The 16,965-nt window shown below is 42.3% G+C and overlaps 1 protein-coding gene across 1 annotated transcript; it reads left to right on the forward strand.

Annotated features, from left to right (window-relative positions):
• Positions 1–1,693: 1,693 nt before the first annotated feature.
• ESD (esterase D) lies at positions 1,694–16,555 on the forward strand. Its single transcript, XM_054385334.1, has 9 exons — positions 1,694–1,725; positions 2,961–3,036; positions 3,982–4,070; positions 5,752–5,850; positions 8,485–8,609; positions 10,130–10,249; positions 11,920–12,018; positions 13,500–13,667; positions 16,374–16,555. Exons 2-9 carry the CDS (start codon positions 2,969–2,971, stop codon positions 16,452–16,454), a joined length of 849 nt encoding a protein of 282 aa, XP_054241309.1. The 5' UTR covers positions 1,694–1,725; positions 2,961–2,968; the 3' UTR covers positions 16,455–16,555.
• Positions 16,556–16,965: the final 410 nt, after the last annotated feature.

Below are 16,965 nucleotides of genomic sequence, written 5' to 3' on the forward strand. Positions count from 1 at the left end.
TGGGTACACAGATGCATGGCTGAGGGGAGTACTGTATTAACCAAAAAGAAAATGGGAAAGGAGGAATTTGGTACTATGAGGTTAAGACATACAGGCTACTTGCCTACAATGTAGAAGTTTCTCACTGGAAGCTTTATGGCAAACGTGTTTGAGTGGGTTGAAGCTGATGATGTGTTTCCACAAATATAGGAAAAGGCAAAACCCCTTCTGAAAAAATACAAAGCTTGCAAAAAAAACCCAAGTGTGAAGACACATATTAAACTGCTCAGAGACAGACTTGTACCAGCTATATCTAAGTAGAGAGGCAGAACAGGAAACTTGCTCTGGAAGGCAGGATGGGTGGCCCAGGTTCAGGGTTCAGCAGCTGCAGTTCAAATGGATCTGCTGGAGAAAAGTAGAAAATAATGGAGGGGGATAAAGTTGTTGGTACTAATTCTACCTTGCTAAAATTAGGAATTTCAAATAGAAAAGAATTATTGTCACCTTGACAAAGTAAGAGATGATCAGACTGCAAAATGCTATGGGCAAAAATAGTTGCTACTAATGGAATACATGATACGAGATCAAATGGAGGGAGAGAACATTGCTGAGGACACTTTTTTTTGCAACTGGCAGGCATGTTTAATTGCAAATAGTAATAATAAAAAAGACTCTTTAACAGGGAGAAGTGGAAATAATTTGAGTTATGAATAAAAGCATTGACAAGAATCTTCTTTCCTCTGCGATCTCTCATGGCAAAAAAAAGTGTGGTGTCATGGCAAAAAAGTACCTAAACTAGAATCCATTTTTATTATAAAATCAGGCAGCAGCTGTGATGAAGAATGCTGAAATACTGAGAAGTGGTAAAGCATTTAAAATTTCTTGATGCAGTAGTTCAGGTTGTTCCAGCCCCTTTTTTCCCCGTGAGGTCTTGGTGGTTGAGGGAAATTAATGCCAAGATAAATCACAGAATCACAGAAACATGCAGGTTGGAAAAGCCCCTCAGGATCACCAAGTCCAACTGATAACCCTACTCTACAAGGTTCACCCCTAAACCATATCCCCAAGCATCACATCCAAACGACCCTTAAACACATCCAGGGTTGGTGACTACCTCCCTGGGCAGCACATTCCAATGCCTGACCACTCTTTCTGCGAAAATTTTTTTCCTAATGCCCAGTCTAAACCTGCCCAGCCTCAGCTTGAGGCCATTCCCTCTTGTTCTATCACTAATTAGCTGTGAGAAGAGACCAGCACCAGCCAAATACGTGCTCTTTTGAATAGTTCACTATTATCAGATTCTCTGGATTAACGTTTAGTTTCTTTCTTCATTCTGAGGTTCTAGATTTTCCTGCTCAGAGTTGGGAAGGCCACGTCCGCAGCATTGAGGCACAAAGGTGCCACAGGCCCCGGGCGGAAGAGCCAGAGAAACGCCTGAGGCGGAGGCAAGCAGCATCCGCTGCCCCCACAGGCACGACAGGCCCCACAGGCACGACAGGCCCCACAGGCACGACAGGCCCCACAGCTCGCCTCAGGATAGACGCATCCCAGCGCAGCAAAACCCGCAACCCAGAGCCTATCACGGCTGCTTTTAAAATCCGCCTCGGCCCGAGGGCCGCACCACGGGCCGGGGCCGGGGCCGGGGGCGGGCCTGGGACACGGGCGGAGCGGCGGGAGGGCTCGCCCGGCACAGGATCCGCCCCCACTCCCGCGTTTTACGCCGCTTGTCCACGCCGCTCCGCTGGGGTAAGGGAGGAAGGGACAGGGGCCGCCGAGCCGGCGCGGGGATGGGCAGCTTGGAGCGGGGAGTGCGGCGATCGGGCCATGGCCTCGCTGTGGGAAGAGCAGGGTGGCGGCGACAGGCCCGTGCGGGCCCTCGGGCCCAGCCAGCGGCGGCCCAGGCGCAGGGATCGCCGCCTGTATGTATACCCGGTGGCGGGCGGGTGAAAATGGAGGGGTAGGAGGGCGCTGTGTTGGAGCAGGGAAGGGAACCTCTCGACCCTAACCGGGACTGTGGCTCTGCGTGCTGCTTCAGCGGCCCCTGGCTTGGCGCTGCCGTCGGAATGGGGGTAACGCACTTCTGCGTGGATGTCCCTCGACTCCAGCCCCACGGGGTGGTGGAAGACAATGAACAGGCCCCAAGAGCTGGTCGTGCTGCGTGGTGTTTTTTGCCCTGTGCACCACAGGATTGCATAAGTATGAGGGAGGGAATGTTTTCATGTTGGCATTTGTTACCTGGTCAGATGCTATTTGCCTTATCAGGATTTTCTTGTGTATGACCCTTCAGGCCTCTTCCCGTTTCAGTCGCCTAGTTGTCCTTACTGTCCATGCAAACCAACAGAGTCTCCTTTGGTAGCAACCTGCCCGAGTTCCCTTTGTGAGTTTGCTACGAGTGCACTTATGACTGGTTTAAAACTCCCATGACTCTTTCTTACTTCTATTTTTCATCATTTGCTGTGGATATAAGCCTTCTGCTTCTCTATGAGGCCTGTGTTTCTACTTTCCCCCAGACTTCTCAAAAAAGTGATTAATTTCTATCAAAGGTAATTACAGTCCTCATTATTGTGTTTAATTAGTGGCCGTGCACAGACAGCAAAATGAAGGTGGGACAGGTTCATCTTCTACATGGTCATCACAGAGGCAGCAGCCTGGCCACAGGCAGCTCCAGGCTAACCACACCGCATGAAATTTCTTGACGGTAGCAGCATTGATAAAAATTGAGCTACAGTTACTGTGTGGCTTAATGTTACTGGAGATGTGGATCTGTAGGAAAGGGACGCTTTGTCGGTTCTGCTCACACTAGTTCAGCTCCCTCTCCCCTCCATTTCTATGGCGAAATAGAAAGTTAGTGAAAGATGAAAAACATTAAGCAAAGTCATTAAGTTGTACTTGTGTTTTCTGTTCCCATAGCACAGTAAAAGTGCAGGAATATTTAATTTTGAATTTTGCTTGCTCCATTTTTTTTTTTTTTTTTTTTGCAGTTAAAGTCATGGCACTGAAACAGGTTTCCAGCAACAGATGCTTTGAGGGTTTCCAGAAAGTGTTTGAACATGACAGGTAAACACTACAAAAGCAAATTAGATGTTTAGCAAGGAATCCATGCTATCATTGCTGTCAGTGTCTGCAGGAAAATTATGTTCTCACTTGCATCCATATTTCAGTGAGGAATGCTGTCTACTGCTATTTTGACTGTGTTCTAGTATTTCTCTGTTAATATTTAAGGTGTCTAGTGTACTTAGTGCTGCAGATCTGAGATGGGAAGCCAGTATTTTTAGCTTTGAAAATGAAGCTCCATTACTGTTGGTTGTCTTATTTGCAGCACAGAGGACCACTCTGTACAAAGTTGCATTCACTCTGATTGGGTATTTCACTTCTATGAACTCTTAAAAAGTGCTGTGAGCAGTCAGGTGCAGTAGATAGATTCTTGTTTGATTTAGGTGAACAGAAGAACTTAGGGTTTTTTGGAGGTATGGAGTTTGGTTTTGTTTTTTTTGTTTGTTTATTTGTTTTTCATTTCTAATCCAAAGCAAAAAACATCATTAGCTATATGAGGCAAGCTTTTATTGACAATTTTAGGCTTCAGTATTAATTGGGCAATTGGTTAGTCTGAGGACTTTGCACATTGAAAACCACTCTTGCTGCGGCATGCTGTGCAGTCTGTTCTGCAAGTCATGTGGATGTCTTCAGCAAAAATTACTTTCCCATTTAATAGGCAAAGCTCAAGTTAAATTTTTCTGGGGTTCAAAATTCAAACTATTTCTGCAAAAATATGGTTTATTTGTAAGTTTCTTGTTTAAGTACATTCAGAACAAGGTAGGAGGGTTAGCTGTTTTCAATTAAGAGGCTCTGGCTGAGTTTTAAAATTGCTTTTCACTTTATTTAACTTAGTTGTTATAATTCACTGACCAAATCTCTCTTTGAGCAAACTTTTTTTTTTTTTTAAATGTTAAGGATCTTGTTAATTAAATAGTGGGGATAACAAGGAGTATTTTATTAATACAGCACAGAGCTGAAATGCAAAATGAAATTCGGAATCTACTTGCCTCCAAAAGCAGAAACTGGAAAGTGTCCTGTACTCTACTGGCTCTCGGGTGAGTAGCATGAATTTTAATAACTTAAAAAAGATAATATTAAGCATGCTTACGATACTGTGCTGTAGTTCCTGAAAACATGATGTAGAGGTACTACAGTGGCAGCTATTGCATTCTGTAAAAGATCATCTTTTTGAAATACTTGGAGTGTGCTGTGATAAAGTTGGGTGCATCTGGCCTCAGGGGTAGCCTACCAGATTATGCTGCAAAATGTTCAGTGTGCAAAATGTTCTACCCTTTTGTTCTAAAATGTGCATACTTTTTGCTCTAAAACGTGTCTGAAAGTTTTCCTGAAAGGTCTTCCCACTGGGGACACCTCTTACTTCCCTTTGTCTGTGACAGACTGTTCAGCCAACACGCTATGGGGACAAAATCTAGTCTGAGTCAGCAAATTTGTCCTCCAGACCCCACCTTCTTCAGAGTGCTGTTTTGCAGGGAGCAACTGGTGAATATGGAAAGGGAGGTGCTGTTAGCTGCCTTGGTACAAGCACATCTAGAGTGAGGTAACCCTGTGGGATCAGAAGCAGCCAGAAGATGAAGTGTGTTGTGTGTCAGCAGTGAAGTTGTCTCATCCACAGCATTGTTTCTTCAGCTCTTGCAGTGTCCTGTCCATTTGTTGTCTTGCTAGATGGAAAGCAAGATTGAATGAGACTGTATGGACAAGCATGTGCTCCAATTATCCTGGCTTTATTCCTCCACTCACAGAGCATCAGAAGTGCATAAATAATATTAAGGCATGGTTTCAAAATTGGTCATATTGATGTTGGTAAATGGTTTCAGGATTAATTGATTCCAACATTTTTTTTTTCTGTTACTCATGATGAAAAGCAGATGTTGTCTCTGTTCTGTAGTTTTAGGAGCTGCTTTATTGAAGCTTGTGTTTAGGAAGTTGGAGAACTGACTGGTGGAGACTATATTTGTTGTATGCATTCCTTTCACAAAACAGCTAGTAAGTGTGATTTGTAGAATGATAGTGGACCTGGTAAAAAATCTTTGCTCTTGAAGCTGGAAGCATCAAAATTGGGTGAAGAGCTCCAAGTCATGCAGCACATTTATTTTTTTGAATCTAAGCCATGCTGTCTTGGCTGGTATGTCAGTCAAATTAGGTTATTTGCAACTTGTCCTCAGAGAACTAGAATCACTAACCCATGTCACATGGCACAGTGAAGAAAAATTGAAATAGTGGTATGCAATATTACTTCTTTGTAATTGGACTTCAGTTGGGCCTGCTTTAGTACAAAAGACATGGATTACTGTGGGTTTTGAAGCTAGTCTGCTTGTAACCTGTCTAAAGGATGTAGCATTTGTCAGATCAGGTGTAATTTTGTAATGCAAACAACTGAAATGGCAGTAAAAAGAAAGATACAGTTTCAGGGTTAGATGTTAGAAGTTAACAATGTTAACCTTAAGCACAGTGCATGTAGTCCCTGGATTTAAATACAGAGTACTTGAGGAAACTATATGCCACATGCAGCACAAAGCACACACTGACCTGGTCTTGATCAAACGTTAAGTGTCACTGGGTGTGAAAGTGCATCTGTGTAGTACTAAATAGCATTGAACCTAGTGAAAAGAATTTTTTGTGTCTCTCTTGTTATTCGAAACCTTTTCTGTCAAAAAGAGTTTTTGAATCTGGTATGCTGTGAGCATTGTGTACCCAATGATATTTTTATTTCTCTAGGGTTAACTTGCACAGAACAGAATTTTATAACAAAAGCTGGTTTTCATCAAGCTGCGGCTGAACATGGCCTTATCGTAGTCGCGCCGGACACAAGCCCACGTAAGTTTTAACAAGAGACATGACAACAGTCATTCGACTGAAGTACACTGTCTTTATCCTCAGAGAATGGAGTGCTGCAGTTTGGTACACTGCTGCCCACCTGAGTCAGAATATGACCTCACCTCTATATCTTGCATTTTTCTTGATTATATTGTTTATGTTCTTAATATCATGGCAGTGAAGGTTTGACCTTTGAAACTCTTCTATTGTTGTGGCACTAAAACTAGAACAAAGGGGCCATTGAATTCAGCACAAATGAGGAGAGGGAAGAAAGGGGAAAACAAGAGGCATGTGTTACCAGAGACAGTTGCCTGCACTGTGTCTTGCTGAGAGTTTAAAACATCTGCAGAAATGTGTTGTCTTCCAAAGCTAATGAAATGCATGTCTCCAGAGATTTCCAAAGCTTAAAAAAGCAAATCAGAAACTCATCCCCATTGCAGCTACAAAAGACTACCCATGAATGGCCTTTTAAAATGATGTTCTGTTATTTGTATAAGGCAGAGTTTTATATGTGGTATGGGAAACCCCAAAATGGTGGAACTACAGTTACTGGAAGTACATTCTTCTGGGGATTCAGTATGTGATGTTTAGTATTTGCTAAAGTCTTTGCTGGATTCTGCTAAAGCATCAGGAGTGCTATATGAATAGGTGGCCATCTTCCCAGTCATATCTGAACACAGGTAGTATGGGAATGAAGCTATATTCATCCCAGAAAATGTTTTTAACTGCTAGGTTTTGAAGTTGTCAGATCAAAACTGGGAAAGCATCTTCTGGTGAAGAAGAGGGACAGAAGAGCGAGACTTGTTTATTAATGAGCTTTGTGCTTCACTGCTGCTACTTGCTGCAGACTAGAGATGAGCAACTAGTCTTTGCATTATTCACATTGGGTAATTATACTGGGACTGGTTTTAGTGTTGTCTGTGTAAGTTTGCTCTCTTAATGTATACCTGCATTTGCATAGTTCATTGCTTTGTCCATGTTCTTTTAAAACCCCTCTTTTCAGCTTCTCTCATGCCTTTTAGTCTAAGAACTGATGGGGATTACTCTGCTATTTAGATGAATTTTGTTAGGTGTTTCATATTATGCTCTTAGATTTTACCTCAGAGACCCTACATGCTCTTAAATCTCTTTGAGCAACAAGTGAATCTTTCAAGAAGAAAGTGAAGAGTAGTTCCAATGTAACCACAAATTAAGAAATCTGAGCATCTGTAGTGAAAATACTTATACGCGCTTTTCAGTTGTGTGGTTATGACTACATGAGAGTCACCTTTCAGGAGCTAGGAGATGAAATATATCTGAATGAGGAAGAAGTCTGCACAAAAACATGAACTATCTGTCATTACACACCCTCTGTCAGACCCTGATGGACTTTACTTTTCCTTCTTCCTAAGGGTTTGCTTTTCCAGGTAGATGTGCTAAGAAGTTATTGGCAAGTTCCTTTTCAAATTTCTTTTATTTAGGGCTTCCCTGAGTTTCTTTTAGCAGAATCAGCATTGCCTTCATTGCCTGTCAGGACTTTCTGAGTTTTCAAAGGTAGACTTTTATATCCAACATGTTGTGTAAGCAGTCCCAGTCCCCACAGCTGCTGGCCTGTTAACTTACAAAATCACTCAGTGTTCAAGGGCATGTCACTGGAGCAAACTCAGCTTTGATCCTTTGAAAACTTTGATTCCACATTGTGACAGAGTAGTGGGTATCTCTGCACAGATTGTCAAGGACTGTCAAATCACACGTTGGTTTGCAGTGTAATCTGGCAGTGGTGAAAGTGAAAGCCCATGTAATTTTGGGTTGCAGAAACTAGGAGAAAAGGAGGGCATTCTATCCTGTCACATACACTTTGAAATATTACATTCTGTTCTGCCAACCAGGCTGGTAAATCATGGGCTAATCAATGGAACAGGAAGAGAGGACTGGATGGGGTGTACTTACATTCAAGGAGACTTCTGCAATTCTAGTTTGAAAGTGTGGCCTTGGAATAAAAGATACAGCCCTGTAGTTACTGAAAGAAGAAATTACTTAAGTTTTATGAGGAGTCGTTGATGATAGCAATGAATTGAATTGAAGAAAAGGCAGAGTTACATACTTCAAAAATGATAGGAACAGTAAGTTACTATGTTGCTGAATCTTAATAAGGGAGGTGTAGCAGACATTATCTGAAGCATTTAAACTGGTCTGGCCCCATCACTGGGTGATACATGGGTCTGTCCTTCTAGGGGAAAGAAAATCTTCTGCAGTTTCTCTTTCTCACATGGTTTCTTATACTTGATAGGAGAAAGTCTAGTAACTGAAATAAGCTGATAACACCAATTAACGAGCATCAGCTTTTGAGTAAGTCCCTGGGTAAATTGTATGAAGCTTTGCAGAAGTAGAGGAGGAGAGATCTGTATGCTCTGTTTATTTATAAAGGGATACTGAAGCAATTTAGAAGTTCCATACATGTGCAGCACTGATGAATTAGCACTTGAAAACACTGTACTACTGAAGGAAAATCCAGATTGTCTTATAGTTGGATGAGTAGAGATGTGTTGATTGAGAAACTCATGTCTAAACTCTCTGATTTGTGTGGCAAGTTCTCCAACTGTAGACATCTAGTAAAAGGGAAGACAGTAACTATAGAAAGTATTTTCATGATAGGTGGCTGCAATATTGAAGGAGAAGATGAAAGCTGGGATTTTGGCACCGGTGCTGGTTTTTATGTGGATGCCACTGAAGATCCTTGGAAAACAAACTATAGGATGTATTCCTACATAAAGGATGAGGTAACTTTGCTGCTGGGTTCCTCTGGTGGTGTTGGCTAAGATGAAGAGTGGGTACAATTTAGTCATGCTTTTTGTTCCTAGCACCAAAGCTTGCCTGTTTGATAGCCCGTAGATGGTTTGTTGTGTTCTTGCTTTCCTATTTTATAAAAAGAGCTTACTGTTTCTTTTTTAATTCTTTGTTATTTTGGTGGTTGGATTTATCCAGCTGTTAGCCCTTTCCTCACCAAACAGATACCATCACAGAACTGAGGAAGCAGAGAATCACAGCACAGAGATGGTAATACCTGGCAGGGCTTCTGCAGGAACTCCTTGAGTCTACTGTCCTGGCAGAGATGCCACAGGGTTGACCTACACTTCTAATCTTGATTTTTCACTTGTACAGTTTCTACTGCATCTCACTGCACCAGTAGTTCAGCTGAATTGCTTGTTTAGATCATGTTCACTGCCTGTCTTCCTGTCTTGGGAGTGTCTGGTGGTGGTTTTGGTCTTTATCTTTTTTTTTTTTTTTTTTTTTTTTAAATTTACCTGATTATAAAAGTAGGTCCTTGAGATACATATTAGAAAGGTGAATGTGCAGTTTACTTTGCCCTACTGCAGACCATACCTGGAATGCTATGTTTTTTGTTCCCCAGTTCAAGAGAGACAGGGACTTGCTGGAGGAAGTCCAACGAAGAGCCATGAGGATGATTAGAGGACTTGAACATCTCCCCTATGAATAGAGACTGAGAAACCTGGGACTGTTTAGTCTTGAGAAGAGAAGACTGAGAGGGGACCTAATCAATGTCTATAAATATCTGAGGGGTGGGTGTCAAGTGGATGAAGTCAATCTCTCTTCAGTGATGCACAGTAATAAGACAAGGGACAATGTATACAAACTTGAACATAGAAGGTTTCACCTCAACATGAGGAGAAACTTCTTTACAGTGAGGGTGACAGAGCACTGGAACAGGCTGCCCAGAGAGGTTGTAGAGTCTCCTTCTCTGGAGACTTTCAAAACCCACCTGGATGCATTCCTGTGCAGACTACCCTAGGCGATCCTGCTTTGGCAGGGGGGTTGGACTCAATGATCTCTGGAGGTCCCTTCCAGCCTCTAACATTCTATAATTCTATGATTCTCTGATTGTGTGGTCTGGATTAAAAATGAAGTTGAAGGGAATATGAGGAGCAAGTAACTTCCCAGGAGCAGTTTGCCATTTTGGTCACTTGCAAATGCATGTACATGTTTAAGTATCTATTAGAAAAAGCCTGTGTTTATTAGGAAATTCTCACATCTTTTATTACAGAGTTATGATAGATTTCTACAGATACTTTTGAGTTAGTTACTATCAGATGAATTGTTTCCTTTTGGTTTTATGTTCTAGTTCAAATAGCTTTCAGGCTGTGATCACAAATGTCAAGCTAGCCCAAAGATGTGCCTTTGGTTTCAGAGGCTTCTTGGCATTATGTTAGTTATTTGTGTGCTTTTTTTCTAAATATACTCAAGTTACTTTAATATTTCTATTATTACTGTTCCTTTACAGCTGCCTAAACTAATAAATGCCAATTTTCCAACTGACCCTGAACGGATGTCGATTTTTGGACATTCCATGGGAGGTCATGGAGCTCTTATTCTTACTCTGAAGAATCCTGGAAAGTACAAAGTAAGAAATAATACAGCTTATATGAGATATACTAAGGCTTATAGAGATTTCTATAGAAGAGAAGAATGAAAACATAATACCAGGTTCTGTTACAGCATTAAATGTATAAATAGCTTTAGTTGTAGCAGTTCATTGATACCTAGTGTTAGAGAATGCAGTCTTTCCAGAAACACCACTCAGGAATGATGAATACCAGTAAAATAATAAAAAAAAACCAACCCTTTTTAAGTTGAGTTTCTTTTGGATAACACTACAGCTCTTCCAAACTAGTCATTTTTGATTCTGAACAGGCTCCTTCTAGCTCTGAAGTTACTTTGTGCTGCCAGTATTGTTTAGAAATCTGCTTGTGTGCTCCGTCTTTTTAAATCTTGCCTTGTTAATTTTGGAGCTTTACCAGCAGAGCTTCTTACCACTCTTATATGTGTGTTTGCTTAGAATTTACTGCAGAGTCTATTAACTCCAACTGATAGCAAGTGTACCTGTAAGCACTTGGAATAGAGTCTGGAGGACATACACCCTGCCCATTTTACCCTACCGAGATTTTCATGTCAGCTTTCTTATTTGTCTTTTTGTTTATTTATTGAGTATTCAACGTATCTGAAGTTGTGTTCATTTGTATTCTACTTGGACCTAAAGCAAATATGCTGGACCTGATTTGGGGTTCCTTTATACTCGTGAGGGTTTGAGAGAAATTTTGTTGTTTGCTTTGGAGACAGGCTTGTGTAACATGTGTGTCTGAGTGCTGTTGTTTGAAAGATGTGGGGCTCTGCCCTTGTGGGTCAGTCCTTTCATGGGCTGTCTGGGCACTGGTCAGTCAGCAGCTGCAGAAGTGCAACTGCAATTTTGCAAATAGCATAATACTCAGTATCATTAGCTTGGCCTTATAAAGAGCTGGATGTAAGATAAAGCATTATTTTTATCTCTCATTTTTCTCTTTTGGAGCCAGTAGTTCAGAAATTTTCATTTTCAGTGTTGGCACTTAAATGTAAATTTTATCATCAAAAAGAATTAAACATGAAATTGAAAATACTAAAATCCAAGAGGACTGGCAGTAGCTCAGATGATTTGTTGCTATTTTTTGCAAGACAGGAGAGTGGAAATATTGATATCCCAGGGCTAAATCCAAAAAGAGTGTAAGAATAGGGCTTGGACTCCTGACACCAGTACCAGGAGTTGTGTTCTGAAATGTACTTTTCTTCACCCCTGAGCCTGGAGGTACGTACGTTTTTGAGACACTCTTGCATGTTTAGACTGGCTGAGCAGCCACATGCCTCAGGAATTTTTGTTAGGTTCTGCCAAAATTCAGTTGGAGTCGAAATGGTCCCACACTTGGACCATGGTGACCCAACAGTAGGCTTGAGATCCTTCTGTACTGCCTAAGGTAATTCAAGTCAACATCTCCCAACAAGGAAAGGAAAGGGGCATCTAGCCCTGCTTTATGAAGCTTGGCTCAGGAGCAAAAAGCAAAGCAAAACTGTGAGACTGGAAAGAACAAATAAGAGGAAAGCAGAATAATGTTTAGGACACTTCAGAGGGTTGCTGGGGGAAGTCCTGGGTTCTGGTGGTAACTTCAAAATAATTTTTGCAAAGGCTTTTAGTTTGCTTGCTAGTTAGCAGAAATCATCTTTCTTCATTCATGCTTTTTTTTTTCATGCTTTCTTTCTGAACAGTCTGTATCAGCCTTTGCTCCCATCTGCAATCCCATTCAGTGTCAGTGGGGGAAGAAAGCCTTTGGTGGGTACCTGGGGTCAGATGTAAGCAAATGGGAGGTAAGTGATGCAACTCACGGTCCTTCAATAACACGTGAGTGAGTGTTCTGTAGATATATCACAGCAGGAGTCTGGGACAAAACTCAGGGGTGCCCCTCAGCTGGTGCTGCTCTTTCACTATGCCCCTGGGCATGGATAAGCATTTTATGTGTTTCTAGTGGTTATGACTTGCCTGATGGTGCTTATAACAAATGTGATGAGGTAGAAGGCTCTCATCAAATGGACTAAATACCTCCTTGTTTAATGAAGGTCTTAACATCTGGTCTAAGAAGCATTGTGAACAGTCTGAGACCTTCCATGCTTGCATAGAAGCTGTGAGCAGTTTAAAAGACTGAAGCTGTGGCCTGTTTCTCAAAAACTCAGCTCTCAATATACAAAACAGCTGGGTTTTGTAGTAGCCAGAAAAGAGAAACTGCTACAAACTGTACAGAAACTGAGGAGCCCCATGGCATCTGCAAAGGTAGCCTGCTGGAGGCAGCGCACAGAGGAACCCATTGGATCCTGGGAAATTGGTATCCTGTGGAATAGGATTAAACAAGAAGAAGTTAGGTTTTAGCTCCAGAACCCTAATTTTGGAATGCAAGTAGTCATGTATGGATGGGTAGGGTACAAAAATATTGGTATGTGTGTGGTTGCACTGCCTGGGCAGCCCTTTGGTGTTTTTAATCTCAGCATAAACATTGCTCTGTGTCCCTGGAATTAAGTCAGAAGAGATCACTGTGACCAGGTACTCTGATTTCCTTGTAAATAAACACAAGGTGAAGTTAAATCCCTTGTAAATTGGATGAAAGTATCTCTTAGGGAGATGCCCAGGTCTCATTAAAACATTACAGGAATGGAGATCATTAGCTGCTTTCAGTTAATTTGTATATTTAAAAATCACAAAGTAAACTTGCTTACACTTCACATAATGAATTTATTTGGAGAGTTGGGGTGGGGGCCTCTTCCTGGCCTCTTAACTTGCTTTGGAGCTTTTCTATAAACCCCATCCAGTACATCACTGGCAGGCATCAGGAATTGACTTAGACTTGCCTTTGCACAGATACACAGCCTCTGATTTCCATATTTCTGCTTGAAATTGCCATGTGTTGCATCAGTGTTTTGCCCTTCAGGTGCCCAGAGAGTTACATGAAGATACTGAGTTGTTCTTGCAAGATCCAGTTTCTGTATGAGCACGTGACTTGGTACTAGATGGTATTGCATTTCTTGATTCTGTATGAATTTAGCTTTGGGCTGGACATTGTGTTTGTGTCCAGAAATAATGTCAAACTGCCAACTTGGTAATTACTTAGATCATACCTTTGGCCTTTTTTTTTTAAAAATACGAGTGTTACTTTTCATTTGCCTGGAATTTCCCCAGTCTGGAATTTTCCAAAGTGACCTGATCAGTATCTCCCAGTACTTGGTAGATGCCATTCCTCTCTTGCAGCAGCAAATCTGACCCAGTCACATAACTGAATGTTGTTTCTGTGTTTCTGGAGGCATATGATGCTACACAACTTGTAAAGTCCTATCCAGACTCTCACTTGGACATCTTGATTGATCAAGGCAAAGATGACCAGTTCCTATCAGCAGGCCAGTTACTGCCTGATAACTTTATTGCAGCCTGTACAGAGCGGAAAATCCCAGTTGTCTTTAGATTGCAGCAGGTAAGTTGCTTCTGCAATCCATGATTGTTGGGTTGTTAATTTGTGATTTTTTGAGTCTGTGTGGCAGGTAATGAAGAAGTTGTGTCTTCATGGGGCATGCTGTCACTTACCTGTGACTGTGCTCCTGCCCAGGTGAGGAAGAGTGTGAGAAGTGGCCTTTTTTCCTTAGCATTTATCAACCATTAAGGAGTGCAATATCCATCAATTCAGCTGCATGTCACCACTAGGTGGGGTCATGATTACAGTTTCAGGAGACTGATCTGTTGATGGTAATTCAGGTTGCAAGTGGTCAGCTGAAGAAGCAGCATCAATGCTTTTTGATAAGTAGGTATCACAGTCAGTACACAAGTAAAGCGACAGATGTATTTTTGCTGGATTCCTTATCTGTACCGTGGGTATCATGTTTAGCATAAAATGTGTTGCTTCAACTCTCAGATTCAGTTAAAGATCCAGATGGAAAGGTTGCTCTTTCCTGTAGTGCAGTGGCCCAGAACTGTCCTGAGATCTTGGAGTCTTTGCAAGCAACTGACAGCTTAAAACCTGATGCAGTGAGTGGCCCAGTTATGAAAAGTGAGAGGGATTGTCTTCTCTGGTTTATCAAAAGGGCTTGCACATAAAGATATAAGTAGTGCTGACAGAATGGAGTAGTTTAGAGCTTGCTTTGCCATTTTAGCATAATAATTCAGACCTGGACTGTGCTCTCCTTATTCTGTGTTTTACCAGTAGGGCAATGCAAGCAAGGGGAACTGTTCTCTCAGATTGCATCCTACCCTGCAGCAGATGTTTGCTGTTATCCATCTCTCATTTACATGCCCAGATTAGGGCAGGTTAAGATACTTTTGTTTAGCTTCCCAGTGTTCATAGGTACTTAACCTCTTAGTTATGTATCCTGTACAGGTTTGTGGCAGTTTGAGGCTAGCTGCCTTTAAAAAACACAAAGTTACAGACCTCCAGGGGAGCCAGAGTGTCCAGGAGGTGGACTGGAAGGTGTATTTCCTTCCCAAAACTGGATGCAAAGTCAGTTTTCTTCCCTTTTCCCTCCTTCTCTCCTCCTGGGAAGGATGCCCAAGCTCTTACCTCTTTGGCAGGGGAGTGAGGCCTGGTGTCAGCCTTGGCAATGCTGCCAGTTAGGCCTGGAGCAACTTAACTGGGGCCTGGAGCTGCCAAGCTGAATTTTGTGCTGCATCACAATGGTGTGGTGTGGAGGGTAGGGAGGCTTGGGGGTGGGGGGGGAAGGCTTGGGTTTGTTAGCCTGGTTTAAAGGGAGGTTTGTGTGAAGCTTTGGCTTAACGAGCTTCTTTGTTAACCCCAGACTATGGATTTTAGTGTATATTATATATATTATATGCTTTGTACTGTTGTATGTAGTTGTGAATAGCATTTCCATTTAAACTTTCCATTTTATCCTTTGTGTGAGCATTTTCTTTGTTTTTGCCCCTTTTGGAGCAAAAGAGCAATCTGTCTCACTCTAAACCACAACAAGGTTTCATATGTGTCTCCCATAATATCCTCATGGAAAAGCTCAGGAGATGTGGCATAGATGGCTGGTCAGTGAGGTGGTTTGCAAACTGGCTCCACGACAGAGTTCAGAGGGTCGTCATCAGTGGCACAGAGTCAACTTGGAGGCCTGTGGCCAGTGGTGTCCCCCAGGGATTGGTGCTGGGTCCAGTTTTGTTCAATATCTTTATCAACAACCTGGATGAGGACATTGAGAGTACCCTCAGCAAGTTCTCTGGTGATACAAAACTGGGGGGGTTGGCTGACACCTGTCAGGCTGTGCAGCCATCCAACATGACCTGGACAGGCTGCAGGCAAACCTCATGAAGATCAATAAAATCAAGTGCAGGGTCCTGCATCTGGGGAGAAATAACAACAGGCACCAGTACAGGTTAGGGGCTGCCCTGCTGGAAAGCAGCTCCACAGAGAAAGACCTTGGAGTGCTGGTGGACAGCAAGTTCTCCATGGAGCAACAATGTGCTCTTGTGGCCAAGAGAGCCAATGGGATCCTGGGATACATCAAGAAAAGTGTGACCAGCAGGTCTAGGGAAGTTCTTCTACCTCTCTGCTCTGCCCTTGTGAATCCTGTGCCCAGTTTTGGGCTCCCCAGGTCAAGAAAGACAGAGACCTGCTGGAGAGAATCCAAGGGAGAGCCACGAGGATGGTTAGGGGACTTGAGCATCTCCCCTGTGAAGAGAGACTGAGAGCCCTGGGGCTGTTTAGTCTTGAGAAGAAAAGACTGAGAGGGGATCTCATAAATGTGCATAAATATCTGAGGGGTGGGTGTCAAGTAGAAGGGCCCAGGCTCTTTTCAGTGGTTCACAGTGATAAGACAAGGAACAATGGGTTCAAACTAGAATGTTTCACCTCAACATGAGGAGAAACTTCTTTACAATGAGTGTGACAGAGCACTGGAACAGGCTGCCCAAGGGGGTTGTAGAGCCTCCTTCTGTGGAGACTTTCAAAACCCACCTGGATGCATTCCTGTGTGGACTACCCTAAGTGATCCTGCTCTGGCAGGGGGGTTGGACCTGATGATCTCTTGAGGTCCCTTCCAACCTCTGATATACTGTGATACAAAATACATGTATTTTTGATTACTTAAAACACATCAAACCAGAAAAGTCATTATTAACTTTCCTAGAAGAAATGTCCCAGTTGCTTTATCATGAACTGTCTGTTTATGATGGTTTCTTTGTTCTTCTCTAGGGTTATGATCACAGCTATTTCTTCATTGCAACGTTTATTAATGACCACATCAAACACCATGCAAAATACCTCAATGCTTGAAGCGTTTGGATGTGAGCATTGTCTGTCCGGTAGGAATCAAGGGATAGCGGTGAAGTATTGTCTGTAAAACGGAGCTCTTCTGATTGTACTGCTAAGAAAAATAAAAGTCCCACTTAATTTGATGTGTGTGCTTTAGAGTAAGTATTTTGGATCTTCTTGCATGCTTTGAAATACCTCTCCACACCATGAGGATGCATGCTGCGTACTATGTCAAAATGAAAAGTATCAGAGGAGTTTGTTTCAGACTATGGATGTGGCTATGTGCCTGGGACCTCAAGATGGTTTCTAGTGCAACTGCTCAGAGACTATGAGTAAGTTTGCCTCCTCAGCTTAAATACCAGGGTTCAATTCATCACTCATTGCTGAAGGAAGTAATTAGTGGCACAACCAATCGAGCTGCTTAATTAATCTGTGATGGTTGGTGTATTTTTCCTTGGCCTGTCTAAATACATTTCAAGGACAAAGTCTGGTGGAGAACAGAGGCAGAAACTTGCTGTGTAGGGCAGTTTCC

The sequence above is a fragment of the Indicator indicator genome, chromosome 1, assembly GCF_027791375.1.
Source record: "Indicator indicator isolate 239-I01 chromosome 1, UM_Iind_1.1, whole genome shotgun sequence".
NCBI classification, from domain to species: Eukaryota; Metazoa; Chordata; class Aves; order Piciformes; family Indicatoridae; genus Indicator; species Indicator indicator.

Coding starts and splice junctions, on each gene's coding strand:
- ESD (XM_054385334.1), top strand. CDS start 2,969: ATGGCACTGAAACAGGTTTCCAGCAACAGATGCTTTGAGGGTTTCCAG. Junction 5,851..8,484: donor CGCGCCGGACACAAGCCCAC/GTAAGTTTTAAC, acceptor TTTTCATGATAG/GTGGCTGCAATATTGAAGGA. Junction 13,668..16,373: donor TTGTCTTTAGATTGCAGCAG/GTAAGTTGCTTC, acceptor GTTCTTCTCTAG/GGTTATGATCACAGCTATTT.